This window comes from Paralichthys olivaceus, chromosome 1 (genome assembly GCF_024713975.1).
Source record: "Paralichthys olivaceus isolate ysfri-2021 chromosome 1, ASM2471397v2, whole genome shotgun sequence".
In the NCBI taxonomy this organism is placed as follows: domain Eukaryota; kingdom Metazoa; phylum Chordata; class Actinopteri; order Pleuronectiformes; family Paralichthyidae; genus Paralichthys; species Paralichthys olivaceus.
The window spans coordinates 9,250,476-9,268,118 of NC_091093.1; the positions used below are offsets into that span (position 1 = coordinate 9,250,476).

The following is a 17,643-nucleotide window of genomic DNA, read 5'->3' on the forward strand; positions in this document are numbered from 1 at the left end:
CTGCCTTAGCAGAGGGTGTCTTGGGATTGAAAAGGTAGAGACACCCCCAATGATGCAATGGTATACGACTGAAGATGTGTCCCTTACATCTGCTAGTGTTCACCAACATACACAGGTATATGCTTTCACACTGCTGCACAAAGATTCCTCTGTGCTCACTATGACAGCCTGCTGCCCTGTGCACGAAGATCACGGAGCTGTATCCCTTTACCAGGGAGGAAATCGGGTCATTGGATTCTTTGGATTGTTATGTGGCAGATCACATGTCACAACGTCCCGGGTCTTAAATGTCTCTATTACAGGCCATGATAAATTATCTTGACACCCGAGGAGCCAGCTTTATAAGCCAGTAATAGATGGCTACACAGCTACACAGTTGATTCATTTCAAAACTCTATTGTATGGAAATCTGTGACAGCTTTTGACTGCCCGCTCCCTGGAGGGGAGAGGTGCACTCAGTTCTCCCTGCACTGTGGTACATAACTTCAAATTCACTATACAGTCACCGTTTGTATGTATGCACCTACATGTCAGTTCAGTTTGAGGTGGCCACAAGCCTATATGCTTTAGTGTAATACAACTTTAAAGTTAGAACTCTGAAAGAGGAACCTTTCATAAATCATGTTTGAACACCTAAGAGTGGAAAAAAATGCTTCTATATAATCAAATCCATAGATCAACCAGTTGAAGGTATGAAGCTTTAAGAGCTTTGGACGGGTCCCCTCCCCTCTACTGTTGAGGGTAAAATGTAATAACATTTTCAAAATCTCTTGCACTTTTCTCCTGGTAAAAAACATTCAGTTCTTGAAAGAGTCTTAGAGAAGGTTGTAGGCAATGTGTTTGCATTGATTGGGGCGAGGATGAAATTACGAGGCCTGCCAGCTCCCCAGAGGGAAGACTGATCAGAGAGCCTGCAGAGCTGACATGGAACAGAGGAAGGGGACGTGAACACAACAGAAAAGGTGATTTGTTCTCCCTGGATACATCCATCTGGTATTCAGCAGCACAAACTCAATCTCTCCCAACATCAACACATCATAAACCCACGCACCTGGCTTTATTGAAAGAACCTTATGAATGCCCGTCTTCCAAAACAATATTGGAACACCGTTTCAGACAAAAACATATTGGATCTACAATCCATTCTCTCTCATATGCCATGTCTACTGCTTATCATAAACACAATCTATGAAGTGAGAACAGATTCATATTTCATGTGTGAGGAAGATTCTGCGGAAATAAGGTGGAGAAGAAATCGAAGACATATTGTTGTGATTCTTCAAAAAAAAAAAGAAAAAGAAAAGGAGGCTTTCTGTTTTCTCACAAATAAAAGCTGTGATAAACAAGCCTGTGACCAAATGACACATATCTGCAACCCGCCACGTTCCAATTGCTATTGTCATCTTCATTACCGCGAACACGGTGGCTCGCAGTTTGCCCTCTGCTCGCTGTGAACATCAAAGACGCGCACACTGAGCTCATTAGTCGTGGCCATCTGTATAATCACACTTCTGCCCAATCCCAACGATGCCGTTTCGACTTAGAGAAATGGCCCATGCTGCCATTTTGTTTGGAATATGACGATTTCTTCTAAATGCCCTTTGGATGTTAAAAAAATATGCACTGATGATCATGGTTAATCTTAAAAAACATCAAATCAAATGCAACAGCATGCTAAATGTCTTTTATTTTACCACTTACTACTGCGATAACTGGAGTGGCATCAATTTTTTTTCTGCTCATGTTACAGAATAGTTACGTCAGTGAAACGGCAGCATTAGCACGTCTGATCCGAATGAAAAGATAATGGCTAAATCTTAAATAACAGCCTTGATTGTGAATATGAATCCGGCACTAGGATGTTTATTTATGTCCCTCTGCTGTCTCATTTGCATTTTGATTGCAGCATTGTCAGCAGTCACAGCAGACATCCAAGCAGATATTTTGATAGTGATCGTAAATCTGCAAGTAAGTCCTTATCTTGAGTACACAGTGGCCAGATGTGCCCTCCCCAGTCAGGACTGTGTGTGTGTCTAGGTGTGTCTTTGTGTTTGCACGTCAAACACTAACAAGCTGAAAACTACTCTGCGATCAATAAAGGTCTCTTTTTTGTGCAATATTCCCCATTGTGTTGCTTTTAATGTCAAAGCTGAAATAGCTGGCATCAACATAATGTTGTTAACAATACAAGAAGAAAAAGAAGAGAAAAATGTGCTTGTTTTGGGCATTATTGTCGGCTTCCAAACACTTCACATGTAGTCACATAAAGCATTTTGAAAAGATGAGAGAAGACGACTGAGAATGTGTGAAACCTTTTCCACTGTTAAACGCAGACCAATAAACACAGCAACTGGACTCCGAATGCAGCATTATGCATCCACCGAGTGATAAAAATCTCAACACCGTTAGAAACCAGTCTGTTCTTTAAGATATTGGAAATCAGAATTTTTTTTGGGGGGGGGCGAATTTATGAACAGTGGCACTATGTACTAAGCTGTAACAGGCTGAAAAGAATGTTAACAAGTTCAATTTCCATTCAATCAATGCTCGAGCTCTTGGAAATGTTCCATGGCAGGAGAGGGGTAAAATCATCTATATGGTAATTATAAGGATGAATCCCCCAGTAACTTTCGCCAGCATGAAAGGTCAGTCCTATTAAAGATAGTTTATCAGCACTCTGCACATATTCCTTTACTCGGTTCTAAACGGGTACATCATTTTATTTTTTTTTCCTCCCTCAATTTTCTGCAACCTGCTGAAGTCTGTGCTTAAGCCAAATGAGAAAAATGGAATTGTGAATGCTGGTAAAGGCTATAATAGCATGAAGATAAATTGTTTTTCTTTCCCCTGCCCCTGTCTCAGTCAAACACACTTCTCTCTCTGTGGCGTGCAGACTCAGTACATCTATCTCGCCAACCTCTAACCCCCCACTTATAAACAAATCTCTCTCCCGTTCTCCCCCACCCCTCAGAATGTGAGGCCACGAGGTTCCCTCCCCTCGGTCCACTGCAGCCGCTGACCCACACCTCTTTCAACCATTTCTCCTGATGCATTATGGGTATTTAAAACTTGTCCAACATGACATCATTTCATTTTCGGAGCTGCCAGAGAAAAGTAAATTACAGAATCAATCATGCAGAAGGTCAAGCTGAGTCTTCATTACAAGCATTGCATGCCTGCATGAATATCTTTCATTTCTGACTGACCCAATATGTCACAATGGTTGTCAGTCGAGGGAAAAAGAAGAAAGAAACGAAGCGAGAGAAAAAAAATCCACTCTCTTAAATTGATGTACAACTCATGTCAGTGCTTCTTGGCTTGGAAGGGAGATAAGAGGGAAGTGAAGAAAAAACATGCTTTCTGCTACAGTGCTCACATTTTCCATTTGATTCAGGATATAGTGGTTTCTGACCAGTCAAAACTGAGGGCATTATACTCACTGGTAATCTCCACTATATCAAAGCATATCAAATCATGTGAACAACAAACTGCAAATGGCTTTCTCAGCCTCACTTTCATCTCATTGCATGGTGCATGCCGCCCAAACGCTGATCTGTGTTAGACATTAGCATATCTTTGCTGCTATAAAGCTAATGACATGTGAAGCTGCCATGTTTGTAATGAAAAATATATAATGTGTCACCTCATTTCAGTAAACCTAATAAGACAGCAGGGTTCGTATCTCCTAAATATTGATTTTAACATGAAATACAACTGGTTGTCGACTGCAGGTTTCGAATCCAATCACAGAGGACATGGAGCTCAGTGCATCCTTACATGTGTCGAGAAAAAAACCCTAAAAAGTGGCAAAGGCACCAGGTGTTTTTTGAAATAGAAGCTAGAGACCCTTGCTGTGCAGCGTGGAGAAAATCGAGGAGAAATTGTGAATAAAGCAATGCTGGCAGCTCTAACTCCAGTACTATTTGGCACTATTGAGACTCAATCACAGATCAGGAGGACACATGCTGGGAGACAAAAATGAGAGTCAGAAGCTTGTTAGGAGAGCAGATTAAATAAATAATGACTTCAGAACCAGGTCTTGCCAGGCACGGTGCAGTTGAGAAAATGTACTTCTCTTTGTAGGAGCCCAGCATCTGTGGCCAATTTGCCAGACATACGCTGAACGTTACAGGGGGACAGGAATTAGCAGAACACTTGGCAACGCAATGACATGGAAGAAGCTTTTGAAAATAGCCCAGGTATATTCTCTGGTTGGGTTTCTCATTAAGTTCTGATAAGAATACAGGCGTTCACACATGCTAAATATTCTCCAACAGCATACTCTTGCACAAAGAAAGAAAACCAGGACAAGTGTTTGGGAAATATGAGCATGCTGGCTTGATGAAAAATGTAATTGCAATAGTGCACGGTTTATTTGTTTGCCCCTGCAGCCACAACAAATAACACAGAATGTAATCATGTATATAAGGTTGTCATCCCTTTATCAGTGTGCTGACAAAATGACAAAACACCCCTCTTAGGGCCTCCGTAAATCATTGTCTCTGTATATAGAATGTGCTGCAAAAAAAAGCACTGTTACTTATCTCATTTACGAAGTTGCGTTCTCTTTTCAAAATGGAGATAAACCCGCAGATGAATAGAATTTCCACAGGCATTGTCGCAAGACTTTTGGGGATCAATCCCATTTACGGGGAAAATGAAGGGCCACCACGAGCCTTCCTGCGGTACAATGTGCGATGACTGATAACGAGTGAGTGGTGTGCCAACGACAATGCCACAAGGCAAGGAGCAGAAACCCATATTCTCTCCCTCAGTTTTTAATAGAGTCTCTGCACAATCAGAGACATGAGCCATGCAAATGGTGTTAAAGAGGAATAATGTTTGAGAATCAAATCTAATCCTCCAGCAAGTCGTGAGAAAAGTCGGGAATGTAATTGTGTCAAGGTTCTGTTTCTTCCAGATGTAGAAAGCTTAACTGACCATGAAATGAAAATTCTTTAGGCAAAAGCCTTGTGGGGCTCACTTACTGTATGCGGCAGAGATATTTTAAAAGCTGCAATTATTTTACATGCCAGGAGCATGGGAGCAGGAAAAAGAGCTGTAAAATTTTACAGCCTCTTCCCATATGGAATGTAAATAAATATCTCTAATATCAGTGTGATTCAACAAATGTGTTATAGAGAAGGGAGAGGGGAGGTCTGGAACATAGTTCATTTATTCACACAGTTATAATGATTACCTCTTCTGTGCTTCGTGGTTCACAAAGCAAATTCAACACCACTATCATCATCTCTGCGCTCATACCTTTGTCCTTTTCATTTCTTTTCTCCTAAATGAATCTTCCGTTTTTCTAATAGCTCTGTAAGACAACTAGTCAGCCAGTGACATTTCCATTTTTCCTCTTCAATGCCTCCATGATTGTGGCATTTGAAAATGCCTTTCCAACCCCGAGACAACAATCTCACAATCTATGGCACATAACAGTATCAACATAAAGAGAGTGATTACTTCGTCTAATGCTCTGTGTTTGACCATCTGTGCCAGCGAAAACGAGGAATAAGCCAACAACGCAAATGTCTTGTCCACACTAACGTGGATTTTTTTCAAAGTTTATGCATTTGGGCCTCTCGTACACACGCTTATAGCTTTTAAGTAATATAATCTGAGATTGATATTACCTTCCAAAGTGCAGTTTTTTTTAAACTCCAATTCTGTATATCCATGCATTTGTGGAAAATGCAGGATTTCAGAAACTTACTTCGCTCACTGACTCTTTGTGTTCGTATCAAATAACTGTAGGCAAAGATATAAGTAAAAAAATTAAAAGTGACTATTGCTTTGATTTTTAAGTTACTACTTTCAAAGGAGAATAAGCTCACTGAGCATGCTCAAAATGTGCTTCTCTCAACAACCCATAGTTGTTGGAGACTTTATTGCTACCTACTGGCAGGGCATCTTTGTTTAAGCGTTTGTCGACGACGCCAAATACAAAGCGAATCCTGAACTCGACAAAAACCATGTATGTTCTTTTCTGAAGGCCTGATGCGACATTGTACAGAACCATGTATCAGCATCTACAGCATCCAAAAAAATAAAAAATAAAAAATAAAAACTTCCTCGAGCATCATGAATTAAATATGAGCATGTGAAACGGTGGCACTTTTGGGTCCCATTTTCACTGTCCTTTTGGGGCTGAATGTGCTTTGTGCTCCAACACCTGTGATCTATTCACATCTGCTCACCTTACAGAGGAGGATCAGCCACACTATGTGTGCTCTTTGCTTTAAAAAAAAGATCCTCACAGTAAGTAACATAATATCATGACATTTACTCAATGTGATCATATACCTTCTGTGTAGTAAACAAGGCCAGATGCTGGGCCAGATGCACTGACAACAGGAGGCATACAAAAACTATGAAGGTGACATCATGGTTCAGTAAAAGGGCTCATTTAAGGACTTAATGCTTCTGACATCAGGGATCTCCAGTAGTATATGCTTATAAATCATATCTTTGAGTTTAGTTCCCACATCTGGAGCTGCAGCTACGAGTAGGACACATGCTGTTGCTGTGCAAGTGCAGGATTTTGTGTGTTGACAAATGAGGATTTCTCTAGTCGCAGGGAATAGATAGACTCCTTGATTTATTAGTTGTATAAATGCATGGGAGTGCTCACCACAGGTTGCCCGGTATTGACAGACATGCCTTCGTGGTCCATCATGTTGCGTGAGATGGTAATGGAGGGCAGATCCAGGCTCTGAGGGGGGAACTGAGGGATTAATGGACCCCTGTGTGGACCCGGGGGCTCCGGCATCGCTGGGAAAGGTGAGTCCACATCCGATAGACCCAGACTAGACTCAGTCTCTGGTGGAGGTGTAATGGGAGGAATTTCAAACTCCTCGTCACCTAAGCTTGGCGTATGGAAAGTCTGAAAAGAAGGAAGGAAAAGGAAAGTCATGAAATCCACAAACACAGTGCATTCACTGAGGTGGGCCTTATCTAACATGCTGGGAGGAACATTTGGGATTAAATCAGGCACATTTGTTTAAGATGGGGAATGTTTTAGTGGAGTGGTAATACACTGTCTGGAAGTGCACTGAGATGTAACATTTACTAAACCTATTAAAGTCCACTTTGAGTAAAAAGAAGGGGGAAAAAGGCAAGTGAGGAAGAGGAGCAAAAATATCAAGCAGCAATCACAGGAGAGAGAGCATACATGATAAAAGCCCTTAATCTTGGGGATGGAAGATGTTGGGTTGAAGTGCAGTGAAAATACACGTCACAGGGAGATGGGTTTAAAGAACATTTTCAAAGATTATTACGCTTGGCCAGAAGTGTTTCTTTTTGTTCCCCTTGCTTGCACCCTTAAATCTGCTCATCAAACAGCCTAATCCTTCTGCCTTTCGAATTAAAGCTTTTGGTCACACTTAATTTGCTTATGTGCCTTCTTGGAGATGGGACTGTTCACCTACTTGGGTCTTGTCATCAGTACACTGAATTAAGCCAGACTCTGGAAAGCCAATACATTCATATCTTCACAGTGACCACACTGCAGGTCCACGTAAAATGCAGTCCAACACAGGGCCAAGCAGCGGGCTATCTGGGGCGCTGGGCTTGGCTGGTGCTGCTAAGTCTCTGAAAACCTCTTCAAAGGACACAGGTCTCTTACTAAATGTGATATGGTTTGAACTGCTAGCACAGCTTGGCATTCTGCTTGAATAGTGGTATAGAGCTAAAAAATACAATTCAACACCCAGCACTGTTGGAAATCCTGTTAGAAGCAGATATAGAACGCAGCTCTGCTTCGGGACTGTTTCAGGTTGATGTCAAACACTGCTTCCTTGTCTTCATATCACTTTTACAGCAGTGTTTAAAACCTGCCCCTGGCGACCTCATCAGCAGTTTCTCACTCTTAACAAAATCTGACAACATTACAGCACATGTAAAGCATCATAGTCTGGCTTGTCACATACGTATCAAACTCCTTTCGCAGCAGAGGTGAGGTTCTACAAATCTCAAAGGAAACTACACTCAACAACAGAGCTAACCAGGCCTGTCTCCTTCAGCTCTGTCTCTGCTTGTGGATTGAATAACAGAAGGGAGACAACGGAGGGAATATGCCAACACAGCCCTTGATTAGGGAGTATTAATGTTCTTCTTGCTTGCTTTAGCACACAGACACTTGAAACTAATTCATTGCCTAGTCAGGGCAGCTGTCTTGACAAGCGCTGATGAATTCCTGTGGCAGAGGCAGCTAATAGAGTTTTCATTCCTCCCTCTTCCTTCTCTCTTCCTGCTGCCTACCACTGTCTCACTTTTCAGTGCTTGTTTCGCAGCTAGAGAATCAGTTCTCCTTTCACAGGGAGCTATGGTCATATTCATCACCCCTGGCCTCTGGCTCGCAGAGTGCAGAATAAATCACTAGAACCTTCAGTAGGAACGATTTGCTCCAAGTCCTCTGTTGTCATATTGTGCAACTCAAAAGCCTCTGGAACCTAGCTGACAATGATGCCTCTACAGCAGCGTGTGAATAAAAACCAAAGATGCTAATGTTAAGTTAACAAAACCAATCTGTCATGGATATAGAGATCACATAGCACATGGAAAGGACGAGGGTTCGTCCATCATCTCGGTCTTCATTCATCTTTTTTAACTTCCCCTGCGGAGCAGTCAATCTCCACACCAGCCTTGAGCGCTACCATGCCAGTCTCCAACAGTACCAGCCATGCCTCAGTCTCCTCTTGTTCATTACATTTGGCCACCTTTCCCACATGAGCCTATGCTGGGTTGCTTTTAAAGAGAAAAATATCACCATGGATACTATTTGCTGAAGTAGGTTTCCTGTGGTGTCACACTGTCTAAGGTAAAACAGGTCAGAACTACTGTATATAGGCCACTGGATCCTATAGGCTGGTCCACCATGGCCTGAATTATAGAGTCAACCCAGAGATTTAAGACAAACCTCAAAGATGAAGGTTGGTTGAGGTAAGCTCCACTTTTGTAGGTGAGAATCACAAGCATTAGTGTGACCTTTAAGTGAAACACAGACATGTACTTGGAGTGGAGAAATGCTCATTTTAGTGGCCGATAAACAGTAGGCTACAGAAAGAGGAGGACGGAGGAGGAAAAACATCAAATCATCCGATCACTATCAAGCACTCTGCTTGTATGCTTTGCCTCTCTTTGTTAAAAACGATACAAATTAACAATCTGCACCAGGGGCACTGATAAAGGAGACATAGCGTTTGTGTCTCATTTGTGGGGCACAGCATATGTCAGCAGTCAGCGAAGAAAAGGCCCTCTCCCTGGGGAAGAGGTGCCAGATTTTACTGGAACCCACAGAGTGTTACATTGTAGCACACTGTCTGGTGTCATTTCACATAATGCCAGTCTAATTCTGCACCAGGAGCAGCTTAGGGGGCTCTGATCGGAGATTAAGAGATCCACAATCCACTTTCTTTGCATCAGCAGCCTGATTATCCATTTAAATTGTTCTGAAAAGCACAGCAGAGCCAAGTGCCAAGCCAGATGCTGGATTGGGATGTGCAGGCATGTACACAGCGAGTGGTAGGTATGGGTCTTTCCATTGGCCGCCACAAGGTTTAGTGGTATGAGGGCAGAGCAGAAGTGTAAAAGAGGTGTGACGTTACCAGCATGAGTGTCCCGACCAGGTGTGTCCTCAGTTCCTATTGGAGGTAGTAAACCTGGATTTTAATGTTTACTGTTCTGAAATCATTTTGTCTTCCAAATGTGAGGTTACAAGTAAAAAATCGGTCTCAGACTATAAATTGTCAGTTGCATGGTAAAGATTATTCTTTATAAGAATAGGATTAGGCTAATGCTAACATGGTGGCAAGTAGTAGGTAAAATGTTTAGCATGTTAACGATTTAAGTTAGCATGTTAGAATGGTAACATATGACAATTACCATTAACACCAAGTACAGCTAAAGCCTAGTTCACACTACATCATTTTTAGCCTGATTTTTCACACATTAAGAAGTTTTTAAAGGTGCAAACAAAAGCAGCAGATCAAAGTCATATTGGCGTTCAATCAGGAGTCATCAATCGCTATGTGTAAACTCTTCAGATGTGACTCGAGGGGCTCGTCGACATGTCGCAGCTTCGGACTAGATTTTTTGCAACTTTAATATCCAGATGACAGCTACAGCCAATCCAAGTGCAGGTTATAAATGTCTGCACCAAATTTCATGACATTCCATCCAATAGTCTATCCAAAACCATATATATGAATTTCATGGTGGTATATGTTCTTCTGGGCACCATGAATATCTGTGCCACTAAAGATCCATCAAGCACAAATATTTCAGTCTGGATCAAAGAGGTTGACCAATTGACCAAATGCAACAAGACCCATCCCTAGTAAAGATGCAAATGATCTAAAGCAATACTTTAGTGCAAAAGGTCTATACCAGGTCTTCCTGTAAACCGTACAAGTTGGCTTATGTAGACTATGTAAACATTTTTTAACTCTATATACATAACACCTTCACAGAGAAATAACAAGAGGATATGTATCAGTAAATTTCCCCCCCATTTTAGCCCTGTGCTGCCATGATTCAATATGAGGACAAAGAGCATGAAAAGGCTTTTCAGGCAAAGTTCTCCTTCCTTCAATAAATGTAGTAATGCAATTCACAGATGCAATGACCAAGACTTGTTAAAGGCAGCACTATGCAATTACTGCATATAATAGGCCTCGGAATCAATTGAGGCAGGATTGAGGATCCAGTTTCAAATATCTAGACAGGCAGAGTGCAGCTTCTCAAATGACAACATCAACCATGGCACCCCTAATCAACATTATTTCAAATTTGGATCATTTGTAGTCCATTTCTACATATTTATAGTTCATTACACGTCTCTAATTTGATTGGGAAAGTAAAGTGATACATCTGAGTGGAACACTATCTCACCATACAGTATCCTTTTCCCTGAGGGAAGCAGTCAAGCTTTCCCTGCTAGGATGTATGCTTTACCAGGCACTCCAAGGTCATCTTATCTCATCCTCTAAGTGCATAAGGTAAATGATCCACTGGCCATCTAAACAGCAAATACAGGTCTGCTGTGTGGATGTGGAAGCATTCTGCCTTGAGCGCTAACACATTTTAAATGTACAATACTGGTCAGTACTGTTTTGAGGAATATGAAAGTAAGTTTATATTACTTTGTAATTTGTATAGTTTTAAGGCATACAATGATAGCAAAAATATTGAACATCCATCTACTTTGTCAAAGCCCTGAAGACAACCAAGGTAAAAAAATATTTTAATAAAAGACAACAAAGTGTAGTGAAACTATGCACCATTTGAGGAAACAAATAAAACAGCCTTCCTCTTACAAAAGAGGAGTTTAATTCATAAGAAATAAAAGACACCCTTGGTGAATATAACATTCTGCTTTTCAGGCTACATCCATGCTGACGTCTAGTCTATGCTTGCCATTCTTGTACTTGCAAGTGGAGCTGTGGGGCAGAAATTACGTAATTTCCGCTGGCACATGGCGTCTTTTCAGCTGCTCCTGCCACTCCCAACTTTGCTGCAGATGCAGTGCAACTGCAACATTCTGTTTGTCTCTAAACACATCTACATACACCTTATTAGTGTAATCACAAAAGGCAAAGATGAAGAAGAGGAAACAGAATGGTCATTTATGGTCAATAATAAAGCCTCATTACTGTCATTAATGAGGGTGCATGGAAATTCTCAGATGGCTCCTGGAGGAAGATTACAGATACTGTTGGTAAAGACGACACATTCTGCAGGAAACCACAAATGGTTTGTCATGGCAAAGCTTGCACAAGCCTGGAGTGGTGCTCCTGGAGGAAACAAGCTGTTCTGTTTGTGTTTCCTCCTCTTCTTGCCTTTCCAGTGCCTCAAGCGCAAGTCTAAAAGGGAAAGGCGTTAGCATCACAGGTGGTGCGCACGGACCAATCCATCAAGCATAAATGCAGCCTAATACTTTTTCATTTTATTTTTGCCACAATATTGCCAGGTGTCCATGTTACTCCAATGTTTTCAAGCCCCTAAAACTGAGACTTTTGGAAACGATGCTGGTACCATTTTAGTTTAGTACATATGTACAGATGAGGATATGCGCATTGCAAGTCTTTTACGTACAACAGGTGAATGGAAAAAGAAAAGGCAGCAAAGCTGTTGACTGTTGTTCTTGTTCATACGGGTTGAATTCTACCTGGATGGAGGTAAAACACTAAGGAACTGAAACACTGTTATAGGATGAATATTATTGTGTTCAAACAGGTAGACCTGACACACTTATGCGACAAGATAAATGCTGGCAAGCATTGTAGCTTGGCTAACAATTGTACCATGTGGGCTGAAACTTGCACTAATCCAATTACATCTCAAAACTAATGATATTTTTCAAGACACAACGTAAGAATGGGGTGTATCAACACAAAACATAAGAGTGTACCATCATCATAAACAGCACAAAGTACTTCTAACCCATTGATTGTATTTGAAAACAATAGCTAACCAAATGTGGTGGCATAAATTTAACCTTGCTGTCAAACATAGCTTTTCATCATGGAGCCCTCATAAAGAAGACTTCCTTTCCCATTGTACCCCCAGTCCAATGCAGTCACATGAAGTGGATCAATATAGCATTGCAGTGGAGATGGTGTGAAACTTCACAACTTAAAGAGGAAGCCACTTTAATCTTACTTTAGCTCAGGTTGCAGCGAACAACACTTTGGACACTCCATCACATGAAAATCAGAATCCACGCTTTAGACTTCTTCTCCTTCTAAGCACAATACCATCTGTGCCTTAACACTGGACACAGTTGTTCCTTTTGATAAAATGCAAATGAGCTGAGCTGTTTTTATCAAGGAGTCTCCCCCTCACCCATCCACCCCCTCACCCATCCCCCCTTTCCCTGACTGCCACAGTGGGCCCTCACAGCTGGGGGCTGAATGCTCTCCAAGCAGCTTGTGTCGGCGTGGTCCCCGCTGCAGTGGGCCTCAGTAGCCCGTGGACGCAGAGGATGCATCCACTCAGCGTAAATGTGGGGGAAAATTAAACTCCTTCCGTAACACTCTGTTGCTTTGTGAAGCGGCCACTTTATGAACATGAGGTCAGACACACTCCCAACACTTCTGAGCTTGAACATCACTGTTGCAATCCCGACTGGCATGAATGAAAAAACAATGAGGTTAACAATGACATCTAGCATAGCATTTTGGAGCGGTGCGGTGATGCTTTTGCTGTGGGGTTTGAAACCAGATTAATCTCCTCTGCTAAACTGGATGAGTTTGGCCCGTTTGAACCACAGAGGATGTCGGGTATTTTTGGTGCTCTTGTCTCTAATGACAGGGCTGCAGAGTGGGTGGAGGGTGAAATAAAACAAGTAAATTTAGCAAACTGTTAGGACTACTATCGCTTGCAGAGGCGGTTATTTACCTCCAGAGAAACAACTATTCCCTTCTTTTATTTTAATGCAACAGTACAGTAGCTCTGCAGCCAAAGATTGTTGGTGACATTTCATTTTGTTTAAGTGCCAGCAGACAGAGTGGCTCAGAGAGTGACAGAACCATAGAATCTCTTAAGGCTCCTTCATTATGTCTTTAAAAAACAACAGGATGAAAACAGGTGTTTTATCCTCGGCTTCCTGAGATATCACTTTATCTCGCAGAGCACAGTCGAGACAGTCAGGTCACATCAACATCAGCTCTCAGAAGTTACTACGAGACAATATAGGGAGAGCGATAGCTCATCTTTTTGTAAGCTGAGGGCTTTGTGTGGGTCTCAGGACGAGTTGCATTTCAACAGGCAACATTTCAGGTAATAAAAATAATGTTGCTGATAATAAAAATGGAGGAATTTCTATCAGAGTTTCATTATGGATATTTCTGAGGGCTTTACAGTATGAAACAAAGGGATTCCACTTCATGATATTGGTTTTTCCATTCAAATGTAAAGTTTCTTAAACAGTCTATCACCAACAACACAAATAAAAGTGCAAGTCAGTGCAAGTGCAGGTTAACTAAATGAAAGATGGGCCATACGTACATTACTATATATACTTGGTTATATTTATATTGGATGAGAATGAGAATTATATATGGAAAAAAGTGAAGTATACTCACATCACCAGCAGCAAGCAGCGCACCGTTTGCCTCTGCCATGTTCATGTAGTTGTTGTTATTCTGGAACTGCAAAGGACGACAAAGAAAAAGAAAACACACAATCAGCCACTAGTGTCTAGATAACATCGTTTGCAACTGAAGCCGCCTCCCTTTCATAATAGACACCTGTCACTCAAACAGATTGTCATACTTGGCTCGGAATGTTTACACATCGAGTTAACCCCTTTTCTCTATGTGCACCGCCACTCTGCCATTATTGGGACATGACAAGAGGCATGTGAGAGGCCCCGGCCAATTCGAACCGGCGTAATGAGAATCTGGTCTGGCTATTCAGCCCTTATGGGATGGCAATTAAGGATATGTTTGCATCACAAAGCCAAGTATCAAGATGCAGTGGCAGGTTATTAACTTCAAATAACCTATGGGAGCAGAGTGATACTGAGAGGAAATAAGGAGGTGGAGTGTTTTCAATGTGGGTGGAGTTGGGATTAAGAATTAATGTAACTTTTTTTACAAGTATCCATGATTACCACCGATCCAATTGTGTTTTGGGTTCATACTTAGTGTAAGAATGAAATGAAAGTATTTACCTGTCAATATCAGAATTGATATGAGAACAGTGTAAAGGCTAGCTGAGAAATAGTGCATGTCACACTTTAGGACAGCTGATAAGCTATTAAAACCCTGTACTTTGATAAGAAATAACATGTTTTCACAACATCTCTCCCCACCCCCCTCAACCCACACATAGCCTGCTGGCAAAATGGCAGCCACTTCCTTTCTTCGGAGACACAGCCACGCTGACAGGTAGGAACAATGGGACATAGAATGAAGAATTATGGGCTAGCAGCTGGGCCCAGGAGCACAATGCACCTCTCTGTGAGTGAGGAGTGCAAAAACCCAGCCTACACGGCACAGAAGAGAAAGAATTGCGGCACATTCGTGTCTTCGTGAGGTTCCACTGAGAACGCTGCTTGTTTTCAACAAAGCTCTGCAGTAATCTCTTTTCTGTGTTTATTACAAAGTCACTCTCTTAAAACATTATGAGCAATGAGGAACTCCAATAAGACAGAAGAGGAAGGGGAGAAAAAACTGCTGCTTATCTCAGCAGAAGCTAAACAATAGTAGTAACAAATTAAGATCAGAGTGAACTGAGAAGTACATTAATATATTTTCTAGCCCTTTGTGTTTTTTTCCCTTTTCTCCTTTTCTTCTGAGTGGTTAGTATGCGAATGTAATTACCGAAAGAGCTGCTGCTAATCAACCGCGAATGGTATCCATTAATTAGTCTATGCCCTGGAGAGAGAGTGGGAGAATCAGCGGCAATGTTAACAGTGTTACGCACCAATGAGAAGGGGAGCCACAAGCTCTGCTAGCAGTTGCTGAAGCAGGTGGTTTGTGCTGTCTAGGCCTCTGGTGCCATCTTACCTGGAGCTGCCCCACTAAACTATATCTGACTCGACACTGGGGTTTTACATGTTTGCACAAAACACTCCCACAAATGTATAAAGACAAGCACACACACAGGGACTCACAGGCGTCAAGTGAGAAACATCTGTCAATATCTAGTCCTCCTTCACTTCCCAGCTGTGTGTAACTTTGAGACATGACATGGCTGGGTTACATCAGCCACTCGGCTGGTAATTAACCTTATGCCAGGCTTATCTTGGAAGTGTTACCCCCCCCTTTTTTTAGATAACAAATTGAAGTCTCTGAGATATCCCTCTCTATTCAAGCACTAGGAACATTGTTCTGATGGTGGGGGGAGATAGGGCTTCAGTGCTGTCTCTGTTTCTTCTACCCCTGTAGCTCTCTGGATGAGAATAAAGATTTTAAAGAGAGCTCTTCATTGTAAATACCTGATCATTTGGGGAAATCCCTGAAGAATACAGACAGATGTGTAATTCTCTAATAAAGATGCCTAAAGTATAAATAAAATATAAATATATACATAAAGTGTCCTATATCACAAATGTGTCAGAAACCAACTTGTATTGTAACTTGCACGATATGAAGAAATAAACAGTTTTACATTTCTACCAATGTAAAAAAACAACAAGTTCACCAAAGTCCATGGTTGTGTATTACAAGGTGTCATGTTACCATCGCTGCCAGAGCCGGTAAAAACCTATATCTACTGCAGAGTCATTTGACCCAGGTGTGAATGCCGATTAAATCCATTCCCATTGCAAAAGCCAGAAGTTAGAGTTAGTTGAACACATCATCAACTCAATTACTCGCCATGTAACACATCACTGGTTAAAGTGAAAGACAAGTTCAGGAGCATGTAAGTGTTTATACATCAGGAAGCAATGTGTCATCAAAACAAAACCCCACATTAAGAGGTATAGCTGAATTACATACTGTAAACACGGAGACTGATCCGAATCACATTAGCTTCATTAGAGAAAACACAATCGAGTTAAGTCCAAGTGCTAATTACTAGCGTGAAACTCCCCGGGCTCGGTCTCTGTGAGTCATGTTTGATTGTGTTTCCAGGGCCCTTTAAGAGCAGCTCCAAATCTCCTCTGAGAGCTGTGACTAACATCCTAAGAAATGTCCCCAGCCACTGCTATCAATCTTCACCATTAAAAGCTGTACCATGTTGTGGCGCAGTCCGAGCTGGAGGCCTCTGTGGACGACTAGGGCAGGGAGTGGAGACTATTATTGTTATTCCCAAATTCATTTTTTTGGGGAGGGGCGAAAGAGGCATTTGCACTATTGGCGGCAGTGCCGATTGAGTCAAATGCCAGATGAAATTAAGAATGATTGGAGGGGCCATGCAGCTGACGGTAAGGAGCCACACTAAAATGGGTCAGCACAGACAATGAAGGCTCTGTAATTAAAATGATGTGACTAGCAAGAGAAGAGCTGTGTGAGGGGCCAAACAAACACGTGTGTATGTGGAGAAGCATTTTTGAAACAGACTTAAGGAAAAATTGGGGAAATCTAAGGAGTGCAAACCACCTTATTTATAAAAGATAAAAGCTCCTGAAACACATTAAAGTAGTATTAAATGTCTTATACAGCACTGTAGCAGTATCCCAGGCAGCGATGTAACATTCAGGTAACTGGCATCTCACTTTTTCACATTTCCAAAGAACAACCATACACTTCTAGAAGGGAAATCAATGGGGAACCATAGAAAATTCTGCATTAAATTGCTTTAGGAGGCTTTTATTAACAGAGTGAATTCACAGTTTAAGGTGCTCTGTAATATGAGTCGCAATAAGAGCCAGACGTGTCTACATGGCAGAGCAAACAGTGGGCACTCTGTGTTTTTATTTCTCTTTCTGCACCACCAGCACATTTCTTCAATAACTGTTTAACAGGAGAGAATTAAGAGCTTACATGGACGCTGATCCTGAAGTAAAAAGACTCCACTGTCTATGTAATCGCAGGCAAGCAGAAAACCAAGCAACCTTGCATGTGAATGGGCATGAATATGAATATCTGCGTTTTTCTGTAAAATGCACAGCTCTGCCTAGTACTGGTACTCTTTACAATCACAACTTAAACAACACACATTAGCATACACTGTCCAATTTTTTAT

The 17,643-nt window shown here is 41.6% G+C and overlaps 1 protein-coding gene across 1 annotated transcript in view; it reads right to left on the reverse strand.

The window, feature by feature from the left end:
* Positions 1 to 17,643, reverse strand: part of tox3 (TOX high mobility group box family member 3) — a 41,797-nt gene that overhangs the window by 3,599 nt on the left and 20,555 nt on the right. The window contains exons 2-3 of the mRNA XM_020080275.2: positions 14,091 to 14,156; positions 6,638 to 6,889 (exon numbers count right to left, since the gene is read on the reverse strand). Coding sequence (XP_019935834.2) covers positions 6,638 to 6,889; positions 14,091 to 14,156 — 318 coding nt within the window. The remainder of the gene's footprint in view (positions 1 to 6,637; positions 6,890 to 14,090; positions 14,157 to 17,643) is intronic.